This window comes from Astatotilapia calliptera, chromosome 14 (genome assembly GCF_900246225.1).
Source record: "Astatotilapia calliptera chromosome 14, fAstCal1.2, whole genome shotgun sequence".
Lineage (NCBI taxonomy): Eukaryota > Metazoa > Chordata > Actinopteri > Cichliformes > Cichlidae > Astatotilapia > Astatotilapia calliptera.
The window spans coordinates 15,883,731-15,896,121 of NC_039315.1; the positions used below are offsets into that span (position 1 = coordinate 15,883,731).

The following is a 12,391-nucleotide window of genomic DNA, read 5'->3' on the forward strand; positions in this document are numbered from 1 at the left end:
AAAAGCTTTCCCTTTCTGAGCTGAGACAACGATTAGATCTCAAAGTCCACATTACTACCGCCCAGGGGCACCCACTGGTCAGAACACACACACACACAGACACACACAGACACACACAGAGTGGGAGCCATGATGACTTCTTCAAGCACTGTGATTGGCTGGTCTGGGGACTGACGCTGACCTGTGTGGATAGGTGTGGACTGCTGGAAGACAAAGGGCACATATCCACTTGCTATGCAGTCTTCTGCTCTGTATCGCCTTACATAATTGGGATCATACGAGCACCAAATGGCGCCCGCCGCAGCACCCAACAGCCTCGCAGAGCAGAGTTTACCTGAGAGATCTTACCTGTCACCTGTACTGTCCTCTTTCATGTTTTTCCCCCTTCGTCTCTGTGGAGAGAAACGGACAAACTGACTCATCCGGATCCAAAGAGGCTTCTGTCTTCACTTCCTCCTTATTCACCATAACACAATGGTAATTGGTAATAGTGGGCGTGTGTGCATCTGGTGCAATAACCCCCCCCCCCCCCCCCCAAATCAAGCCCCACTCCTCCTCTTCATCTTCCCAGCCCCCACCTTGTTGAAAGCTCATTAAAAGACCTGCTGTTAATGAGCTAGAGGGATCATAGAACTTCATTTTCATTAGTGGGGGTGGGGGTGGTGGGGTTAAGGCCAGAGATGCTGGTGCAGAGGTTTTTATGCCCTTAAAATGGAGTCAGCAATTATCCCAACCCCTTGACACTCCCCACCCATCCTGCTCTGCCTCCTAACATGCCCACAAACAATAACCAAACTGCCACCAGGCACCCGCCTCCCCCTCCAATTTTGTATCCTGAGAAATCCTGGCCACCCGTGTCCCATCACAGCTTGCTGCACCCATCGCACAATCTGTGGAGTGACTGACACCAACTCAAACACACTCACGCACACACACACAGTAACTAGTGCACTCCCCCTCCTAACTGGCAGAATTACATTACAGTGTTTCCAGACAAAGCGAGTAACATCACAAGGATGTAAACAAGGACTGAGGGTCCCTTATCCAAACACTCACATTAAAAATTAATAACTCAGCGCTGACTGTGGTCCTCAGAGGAACGACCCGCACTGACTAAGACAACATCCTGGTGAGAAAGGACACTTAAAAATAGTTTCAGAAGCTTTGTTGTCCCAGAACAGGAAACAAAATATTCATGGGAGAAAAAAAGAAAAAAAAGAAATGAACTAAGAGAACAGAAAGACAGACGAGGAGGGAAGAAAATCTCGAAAATGTAAAATATTTCACCTCACACTTTATTGAGGCTCCTTGTGACAACTGACAAGGTCAATTACAAAATGGCATCAAGTTTACAAAGACAGCAGGAGCGGCGAAAGCTTCACGATAACCTAGAAAAAAAAGCAAACAATGTAGGGAGATAATATTAACAGCAAGCAATAGCAATAAAGTCAGTATATATATATGTATATATACATACATAAAAATAAATCCCTGAACAGTTACACTGCACTCTTTCATAATCCACTTTTAGAAAACACAACAGTTTATTTTGACCTGAATGCAGCAGACATCAGACAAAGTCATCACAGTAGTCACGAGAGGGGGAAAAAAAAAGGGTGGGGGCAATCTGCCTGAAGGCTCTGACCTGATCCCAGGATGGAGGCTTCAAGCAGAGTCTGCGATATGTACACACAAACAAAAAAAAACGCCCAAAAATGTACATACAACTCACTCGTGCAAGCCCTCCAAACCTGGCGAAACATGCGGCGTCCATAAATTAGGAAGAACTGAGACACAGGAAAGCAAGAAAAGAAATTCAAGTTACTGCAAAGCATGCACGAGCTTCAACCAGTCCAGTAATTTACAGATGTAAACAATGAAAGACAGATATTACCATCACAACCGTCACTGAGAGAAAACAAAAATAATACACACCCGTTTCACATGTAGGTAAAATTGCTGTTTTTCTTGTGTTTTTTCAAAAAAATTTTTTAAATGCATAGAAAAAAATGAAAGGAAAACATCAGTAGACTTTAAATTCTCTTAATTTCACATTTATATTTATATTTAAAAAACCCAAAACAAACAAAAACAGAACAGATAGTCATCCACACACACACTGTGACAAAGTCAGGAGCACAACCTTGCTTTAGGCCCCGCGAGCCTTGTAAACATTACGTTAAGTGACAAGTGTTGTGACAAGCAAGCGCCTTTAAAAAGAGGAGTCTGAGAAACTGCAGGCGGGCAGTGTTTGGATTCATTTCCCCCCTCTGTGTCTGTTCAAACCGCTTTAGCCTTTAAAAGGTCTTCTCATAAGAAAACCAGCAATGGCTATGCGGCACAATATGACCTCTCTCCATCTGAAAATATATTAAAGTTGCTCTATTGTCAGGCTTTTTCCCTTTTCTTTTTAAATTCAACATAAACCGTTTTCTGCACCGCGTGGCAGTTAAGATCTGCCTCCACCTGTCCAGCGGGTCACCAGAGACATAAATCACATGTCTTTTGCATCCTGCACTGCAACATGGTGATCAGTTTCCTGTGTCGGTGTGGACTGTGGCAGTTCACTTCCTGTTCGAGAGCTATGGTAATCTCCCTGCTGAATGTCATGGCCTTGTTTTTCTCTGTGGTCTAAAAGAACTGTAGGCACTTAGTTTCAACTGGCAGCTGCGCACATAATCGTGAACAACGTCTTCTGGGGGCGGCTTTCTATACACAGACGCACACACCTGCAGCTTCTTTAAACTGCACTTTAACTCAGTTTCTTTTTGTTTTACTAAATGGGGGGTTAAATTCTATACAGTGCTTTTTTTGTTGTTTTTATTTGAGAGACTCTCAGGGTGCAGGAGTCAAAGCTAAAGGGGCCTCCGTGCTGCTCTCAGGCGGGAGGTCGTTCGCTATGGCTGGACTCCTGCTGCTCTCCATGTACTCTTGGCTTTGCCTTTCCTCCACCTCCATGGTGCTGGACATGTTACTCTGCATTCTGTTCTCCATCTCTATCTGATCCAATCCGGCTTCTTCGTCCTCCATTTTCACCACCGCTGCAGCTTTTCCCCCTGCTTTTATTGCAGCCAGAGTATCTGCGGCGCTGGCCTGCGCATATGCTCCCACGCTGGCGTGACTCAGGCCGTGAACCTTCTTCAGGTGTTTCTCCAGTGTTGCATAGACGGTGAAGGGCACCGCGCACAGCTGGCACAAGAAGGACGCCTTTGCGCCCTGGGCTCCGTGGGTCTTCATGTGGCGCGTCAGCTTTGAGCTCTGTGCGCAGGCGTAGTTGCACAGGCCGCAGCGGTAGGGCCGCTCGCCGGTGTGGCTGCGGCGGTGCACGGTCAGGTTGCTGCTGTTCCTGAACTGTTTGCCGCAGAACTCGCAGGCCTCGTCCTTCTTCTTCTTCCCTGGCGCTCCAGCGGACGCGCCGCCGCTGCCTGCTGTGCTCACGCTTCCCGTCACGGTCCTCCGCTCATTGTCCCTCTGCCACTCCTGCACTGCCTCGCTGACTTTGGCCGAGCTCCACTCCTTCTCGATGATCTCTTTCGTTCTTTCGTTCTCCCACTCTCCCACACCTCGCACCTTGTCGCTCACCTCAGGACGTTTTGGAGTGCAGTTTCCGCTGGCGATGCCGCTCTCGCCGCTGCCGCCCGTCTCTCCGCTCTCCAGCGAGCCTTCAGAGGGGCTGGCGCAAGGCGAGGTGTGTGGAGCCTCTGCATGTACCTCCGTCTCCTCCTCACCTCCCTCTCTGGTGGTCTGGTAGAGCCTCAGCAGCTCCCTCTCTGGTGGTCTGACCTGAGAGGGCAGCAGCACTAGACCTGAAGCCAAGGATGGGTGTTTGGGGAAGGTCAAGTCCAGCTCGGAGGGGATGTGGGCCATCAGGTCTCCCTTCCCCGTGATTCCCGCTGGCTGAATCTGAAGCCTGCCTCTTGGCCCCTGCCTCCCTCCTTCCTCCTCGACCATCTCCACAGACTCATATCCACTTCCTCCTCCTCCGGCCTCCCGGTGATGACTCCTTATATGACGAGCCAGCTGGCCACTCTGGGCGAACGCCTGGCCGCACACACCACAGTGATAAGGCCGCTCGCAGGCGTGAGTCCGGCGGTGGGCGGAGAGGGCGCGGAGGGACTGGAAGTTCTGGTCACACAGCTCACAGTGGAAGTCGGCCTGGAGGGCGCTTGTCTGAGGAAAAGGAGAAGCTGCCGGTGGAGAAGAAGAGGGCGACAGCACCAGGCCTCCGGGGGAGCCACTTGTTGTGTTGTTATTCACCTCGGCAAGCTCCCTGAGCCGCACGGAAAAGTTCAAAGTCTGCAGGTTCCTGGAGGAGGAAGAGGAGGAGGAGGCAGGTGACGAGGAGGAGAGGGGGCCGTGGGACTGACGGGAACGGCCAAGACGTGGGACGGAGGGTTGGAAGGCTGAAGCGAGCGCTTGGGTCAGGTGTCGTGGGTCCAAAATGGCTGCAGCACTTTTGTGGTCTTTAAGATCCCTACTTCCTCCTCCTTCCATGACAGCGTCGCCCTCATCCTCCTGGTAGATGCTGAAGGAGTGCGTGTGCTGAGCGTGCTGTAAGAGCAACCACGCGGACTGGAAGACGGCCTCACACTGCTGGCAGATGAAATACAAGGGCTCCTCTGGCACTGCAAACACAGACCAAACAGAAGTGAGTTAGTGGTTTTGATAAAGGACGCTAACTAAGAGTACAGCTAAAAGTGTCCAGCACCCACCGCGGGACAGGACAAACATGCAGCCACCTGAAGAGGCGGTTCTCAAAAGATCAATCATTCAATTCAGTCAGGTCAATCATTAACAGCAGAAATGGATCCAAGGTCAGTTTGAAAACCACTGCTTTAGTGTCCACAAACACTTCACACATCCAGCAGATACACAGACACCTTCTCTGCAATAATGCAATAAGGATCTTTATTAACACCCCATAAATTTATACACAGGCATCAATAATTGTATTTTGACTTTCATATTTACACTTAAAACCTTATTTACTTTCATATCTGTATCTCATTTTCTTATAGCTTTCTGTTCTTGGTTAAAAATGTATTAATTATATTTTATTCCAGGTGCACACCCACGTGTGGGGGAACAACATTTCGGATACGTGCATGTCCTGCACATGTGTGTCTGTCCTTCGAGCTCTACTTTTGGTCTCCACCACCTTCTCAGTGAAATATATCTTTAGTTCCTGATTGTTTACTGGCTCATTGCTGCTTTAAATAAGTAAATTTAAAAAACTCATTTTGACAGCTGGAAAAAGTTTCAAAGACTTTGGGCTACTGGACTTAAAATTTTGCAGAGCAACTTTTTTTAAAAGAGTGAAAGATAACATATTCAGAGGGTTAGGGTCATCACGGAAGATGACTCAGACCTCAGAGGGTTAAACATAAAAAGCCACTGATAACCCACAACATTAAAACCAAAGCTACTTTCGGCCGCTCCCTTTTTCACACGAAGGTCTCGACAGCGAGCAGCTCTGCATGTTTGGTGCAACAGATTTTTTTTACACTTTGTGACACAACACCGAAGAGATTTTTGTCTCCTCCCGGGATCAAACCAGGGATCTTTCCGCTTGATAGGCTATGGCTAGCCACTAGCCACAACATGAAAATCACTCGCCTGATATCATGTGACCCACTGGGCATGAGCAGGTGGTATTTCTGCACCCTGTGGGTTGTGGCTTGGGGTGGATTGGGCTTGTTCTGGCACGTCCTAGGGATACTTGATCGGACTGAGGATGTTGTGCTCCTGAACAATTACAGATCTTTGTGTGTGGGAGGGAGAGGCTTCTGCCATCAGGGAGTGCTAGTGCTTTTCTACTCTAATTGTACGCTCAAAACACTTTATACATTTCTCATTCATTAATACAAGTAGTGCTTTCTGTCCAACATCCAACTCCGATGAACTGATTGGGAACAACTCTGGGTTGACTCAGGGCATGAAGACTGGAGTAGGCAGGGATCAAACCACCAACTTTCCGATTAGTAGATGACCTGCTTTACCTCCTGAGCCTCCTTTAGATGTCAAATTGACGCCCACACAAGTACCAGGACTCAAGTTTTCTTTTCCCAGTAAAGCTTTAACTTCTCATTGGTTTTAATGTCCTGGCTGCTTTTAAAGATGCTTTGAAGCGATTAAACTGAACAGTATAAGACTATAAGAAGAGTAGTACAGACAGACTGCTGCAGTTTAAATGCATTAAAGGTGATGAGAAGACCTAAGGCCCAACTAAGGAAAGGAAGAACTGAGGGAGGCAAAAGTGCGACCTGAAGAAAGAGAAATCAGGATCCGGAAACTGGAAGTCCAACAGCGAGGCGAGCTGTGTCACAGAGTACATCTGGAGATATTTTTATATGTGGATAGCTTTGTCTCCTCACCGAGAGCCACTCTCCAATTAAGCTGCAAATTGCTAATTAGCAGAACGCAGAAAACGAACGCTTTATGTAAATCAGGCTCTGACTCAGCCTGCTTGACAAATGAGGCCTTTCTGCATAAATCAAAATTGGAGAGAAGATTCCCAAATTGCGGGAAAAAAAAACTATTTTTTTCTCTCCTCTCTTTCTCTTTTTTTGGAGAGGTTCAAAGCCGACTCTGGTATAAGCCTCTTTCATGTTTCCTCAAGTTAAATCCTTCTGTATTTTACTGGAGGGGGAGAGGGGGTGGGGGGGGTGAAGATGAAAAAGAGAGCAACTGTTTCTCCCCCCCCCTTCGCCATCCCCTCTGTCTGGAGACGACAGGAGCTGCGGTGTTCGAGTCCTTTAACCTAGCCTGAGGAGAAACCCAGGAGAAGTTGTGATACTTCTTTTAAAAATAGGGTGAGGAGCTGGAGCAGGAAAAAAAAGGAAGAAGAAGAAGGGGAGGGAGATAGGTAGGTCAGGGCTCAGGAGATAAAAAGAAAATGAGATAAAAAGATTATAATGTAGTACGGGGGGCTGAGAGATGCCACAAAAATATGTCACCCCTTCGGATTGGAGCTGAGACCCATCCTCCAACCCCGGCTCTCCTCACCCCGCCGCCCCCCAGTACCCTCCAAATCTTTCCCTGAGGGGGGGTGGTGGGGGGGTGGTGGGGCTTTTGTCTCGGGGTCCTGGAGTGAAACACAATACCCAGCCGGTTTCTCTTTCCTTCGCTCTCTCTCCCCGCTCACTCCTCGCTCTTTTTTTTTTTTCCCCTGTAAGGATTCCCATTTGGCCCGGGGTAGCACTTGAATATTAAGCAGAAGCAATAACTACTAATTAAAAATGCAGATTGGCTGGGAGCACTAACGAGCAGCAGGCAGAATCTCTTTTCCCTCGGGAGGAGGAGGGAGGAGAAAAGAGAGGAAGAAGAGAGGAGAGGGGGGTGCGAGAAATTGAAAGAGGGCAAAGCGAAAGTGTGTTGAAGATGGGGGGGGGGGGGGATGTTGGTGGGAGGGGGGGGGTGATGAGGAGGAAAAAAAAAACAAACAAGGAGAATAAATAAAAAGGAATGAGACAGATGCACGCGGCTCTTCAGTAATCCATCCTGCTCTACCCCCTTCCCTCCGCTCTTGAATGCAGGAAAATAAATGGAGGACCTGTCTGTTGTGGGATAACTGCTCTTTCGCTTTCAGTCATCTTGTCAGATGTTCAATTTCTCTACCACAAATAAAAATAGAAAAACAGCTCGTCGCTCGAGTAAAACCAAAACATCAACTAGAACTTTTCAGGGCCAGCCGGACGCCCAATTAAAGCCACACTCTGCACATTTCAGCTCAGACTTTGTTTTTATGTCCAAACAAGCAGCAACCTAGATTCTTGAATTTAAAAAAAAAATAAAAAAATCTAATCTAAGCTTTTCTTCTTTTGCATTTTTCACATGTTGTCGTGCTCTCCACTTCCGCCTCATGCACGTGTTAGGTTTGTTGTATAATCCTGCAGGCCACCAAATTACTAAACCGGTGTGCTTCTGTGCCTCAGAGTGAGAGGCAGAGCAAGAGAGGTGAGCACACTGAAACAGAAGAAACAAAACAAGAGGGGTTGTGGACAAACGGAAATGGTGCGTGCAGCCGTCCCTTGAGCGTTACACAAAGGAAGGAACTGCTAACTTGTGGCAGAGAGAGTTTCAAAATGTGCAAAGGGGGCACTCACACCTTACACGCGTCTGCAGCGAGACGCTCTGTCCGTTTTCGAGAGCTACAACGTGGCCTTCACGTTTCTTTTTCTTTTTTCTTTGGTTGTTTATTTTAAACCTGGACACGAAGAGCCCTTCTTCAAAAAGGATCTCAGTTAAATTATGAAAGAAAATAAAGAATTTCTGATTGAGTTTAATGGGCTCCACCCTAAAAAAGACACAATATTAGATCAAGATCATTTAGTCAGCAGTAGGGAAAGCAGGAAGTAAGGCAGGAGGAGAGAAAATTGGTGCCATTGAAAGAAGAGGAGAGGGATGGGTTAGGACTCTGGAAATAAAGGAGAAGACGAGGGAGAAAGACGAGTGAGATGAAGAAAAAGCAGGAGGAGGAAGAGGGAGATTCCCTGGAGCTCAGGTGGCTCGGCCTGGGGCAGAACAGCGGGAGATGGCAGAGGAGCCGCACATGATGCAATGTCCTCGGTTAGAGTGTCATGACAGCGAGGAAACCAGCACGATCTGCCTGCCTCGCATCCTCTGACCGTTTAACACAGGAGCCTTTCAGCCGCCCTCTGGAAAACACACTGAATACTGAGACACGCTCCTCTGTGTGTGTGTTCATGTTTTTTGGGGGGGTGGGTGGAGGGGGGTTTGGAGATGTGGATTCAGTCTCTGAGGTCCAGGGTGCAGGGAATGACAGGGAGGGAGAAACATGTTTACCTGGCCACTCCACCTCAGAGACTGACAGTCAGGGAGATGCGAAGGAGCTCAGGTGCTCAGCGTGGAGCCCTCGGGGACCCTGAGTGCCCTCCGAATGTTCCTGACGCCTATCCTTTCCACACAATTAGCCTGCGCGTCACTAACTCACGCAGGTCTGCTAATGGCAACGGCTAGTTAATGAGCTGGACTCGGGAGGGAGGAGGAACGGTTGTTAAATGAAGAGGCGGCGGTTGAAAGAACAAAAAGAAAAAAAAATAACAAAAAAAAACAACAAACCCCCCCCCCCCCCCGAGTCACTAATTAGCAACCTGCCATCATCTTCTGCTTCTTCCAAGAGCTCACCTGCTTTGCTGTGCTCCGCCTTCACCTTCACGCCGGGCTCCTCCCCCCAGACTGGCTCCCTGGCTGCCCCTCTCCTGAGCTCGATGAAGCCGGGGCCCAGCTCGGCGCTGGCAACATGCTGCCGCGCTCGGCCGGCGGGCGAGGGTGGCGCGGCGTTGGAGGCGAGATTTCGGGCGGTGCAGCCACCCTGTTTGTGCTGAATGAAGGCCAGGATGTGGGCGAGGGGGAATGCCTGACAGCACTGGCCGCAGGTTAGAAGGTCGCGACCCTGGTCAGGAGCCCGGACCTGCGGAGGAAGAAGATTTGGGGGAAGAGGGGGAGGAAGGGGTGGGTGGTGGTCGCCTGATGAGCCGGTTTCATCAGGCATATCGGTGGCATCTGAGGCAGGAGATAACAGACAGACAAAGAGAGAGAGAGAGATCAATTAAAACAAGAAGCCACATGTAAAAGAGTCACGGCTTCTCAGGTCGTCTCGTTTTCTTGTCGGAGAGTTAAATGAAGATCTTTGGGGTTAAATATCAATCAGTGTCTGCTTCCTGAGAGCATTTCACTCAGTTTTTTTTCCTATGCAAGTGTAACTGTGCAATTCCTCTTTCTTATCAAGTGCAGGGAGCTTAAAGTGTCTATAAAACATCCACAGCAACCAGCTTTCTCTGAAGCGTTTCTTTAATGTGCACTTATTTTTATGTTCCATACACATGACCAATTTATGCCCCTAGAGTCTGTAAGCGAGTTGCCTATATACACACATCTATATAAAGAGAGAAAGGAAGATGTACCTGTATTTTGCATCAAAAGCAGCTGGGTGGTTGATATAATCAGAGAGCACTTCGTTCATTTGGACTTGCTGACAAGTTTCTGACCTCGCTCTCATAAATTAGCCTACTTACAATGTACAGTTGACCTCAATGGAACAACAAGCAGGCGTGGTGATTGAAAGTGCTAGTTTCAGTTGTAAACTCTCAAGCAACGAGGCCAATCTGCTCAGCCAATACTGACCACTTCCTTTAACCAACGCAAAACAGATCTGCTCGCTGAGGCTGCAGAGAGAGCGAGCGAGAGAGGAGCACCATCTGTCCAGCTCAGCAGAAACTTCAACCTCCTGTTAACAGGACTGCCACTGACTGAGTGCTGACACGCCGGAGCAGTGAATTAAAAAAGCGGCGAAGGCAAAGCCTTTCACCTTTCACTCAAAATAAAACGTTGCCCTACCAGCCACAGGCAGCGAGAGTTTCTCAACAGGAAGTGGATTGCAATAAAAGAAAAAAGTGGCAGAAGGTGTTTGAGATAAGAGCTGCGGCCCTTGTGTTTTTCTTTTCTTTTTTAAAGTTCGCAAACATGTACAGGACAGCTCATCTGATTCAACTTCAACTCTCACAAATCTTATGTGGTTAGCACTTTGAAACGCAAGTGCAGTTTGCAAGCAGTGGCAAACAAGTCAGACCCAAACCTCTGAAGAGCCATCTGTAAACTCTGGGTATTTCTTCATTTAGTCCCACAGCTCAGACCAGACAGAGCTCTTTGGAGACGAGGAGAAGGGGGGAGAGAGGAGGGGGGTCAGCGGTGTATTGCTCAACACAGCGTGGGCACACCTTGATGACTGGACTGGATCCACCTGCCCAGGCTGAGCTGGCTAGCACACAGGACAGGTACAGACAGTACAGTCTGAAGTCGGATCTCGCCAGTTGTTACTCAAAAATGTCACCTTTCCTGTTTCAGGCCTGCGCTGTTTGTGCAGACTTGCAAGGCGCGGTTACACACTCTCTCACACTCACACACACACACACACGCAGGGTTGAGTCAAGGCCTGTGGTCACAACAGACATGCACGACTGGTCTCCAGTAGAGAACTGTAAAAAACAAATGGTATTTAAGTTTCTGTCCCCATTTCCTTTCAGTTATCACGTTTTTTTCCCCCCATTTTCCTTTAATAAACTTTAATGTTTGATTAATCTGATCGGGATTAAATTACCACCCTCATTTAACATGCTTTATTTAAACCTATCATTTAATTAAAAGAAACTCCTGCATAGTTTGAAGCAGGACTAGTCTCTCTCTTTTATTGGAGGGACTTTCAGCAGGTGATGTCTTCTCAAAAGTAGACAGAGACCGAGCGAGAAACTTGATCATCTTCAAACCTGAAAATATTAATCATCGTGTTCGGACCTGTAGCCGCTGACAGCAGCGTGCCAGTAAACCGGTCCTTCTTCTGTGGAAACTGCTGCACCAACAATGCACATCAGGACAAACACAACGCCAACATTAGGAGTTCTTATTTAAATATTTGCCTGTTAGGCTGCACACGGGATTAAATATCAGCTTTGGCTTCAGATCGGTCTAAACACAAATATAGTTTTAAGTCTGTGAGATGAGGAAGGGGGAAAAGTCCATCATTTAATGTGCGATAACCGGTGCCAGCGCGCATCTACACACCACGCGCGCAAAACTGCCGATAAGCCCAATAAAAAGGAGAAAAAAAGAAGAAGAAGCAGGGACTTCGATTTTTGTTTTCGTTTCACCTCGATAACATCACATCCGTCCGCTACCGCTGCTCTCCCTCCGGGCTTACCTTGAATCGCACTCAGGTGCTGCGGTCTGCTTCCAAGTTTGCGCCTGGACATCGCGTCGAGCGTCTGGCACCTTTCTGGGTCCCAAACCGAACCGGACCCCGTCCGGCTTCTCCTGCTCCGAGTTACTGTCCGAAGCCCGAGCTGATGAGACTGTGGTGTGTGGCCTCTGCCCGGACTCGCAGCGCGCAGTGAAGGCAGCGTTCAAGTTCACGCTTCTCTCCCCGCAGCGAGCGGAGGGCAAGAGGGGGCATGGGCGAGAGGAGGCACCGCCCGCCCCGCCGACCCTGACCCCGCCCTCCCCGGGTAACAGGCTCGGCAGACACGGACTTGTCACTTTTTAAAACCTTTTCTTCCCCGAGCACCTCTCGCGGTTTTGCTTGTTTTACACAGCTTTAAGTAGCCCGTCTAAATCAGGGTTTTCACACCCCGTTACTGGGTCTCAAACACCAGTTCCTCTTCTGCAGTTCAGAGGAAATACCTCGTTGGTTTTCCACAGGTGTCTCTGAAACCAAACCGGAACCAGAGAAATATTTATTTCTCCTTTTTCTTGCGAGCAGCTGTTGATGTTATTTGCTCACTGCGTTTCAACAAACAGCGTGGAAAACACCTCCGAAGTTTCACAGACGCTCTGTGACAGCGAAGCGCTGAACGCTGTCGCCTCCTACCGTTCGCCT

At 48.5% G+C, this 12,391-nt stretch overlaps 1 protein-coding gene across 1 annotated transcript; it reads right to left on the reverse strand.

Moving 5' to 3' along the window:
- Nucleotides 1-1,274: 1,274 nt before the first annotated feature.
- LOC113035855 (B-cell lymphoma/leukemia 11B) lies at nt 1,275-12,382 on the reverse strand. Its single transcript, XM_075410391.1, is given in 4 exon segments — nt 1,275-4,625; nt 9,148-9,525; nt 11,717-11,860; nt 11,863-12,382. Coding segments are annotated over 4 exon segments (2,418 nt in total). The 5' UTR covers nt 11,969-12,382; the 3' UTR covers nt 1,275-2,835.
- Nucleotides 12,383-12,391: the final 9 nt, after the last annotated feature.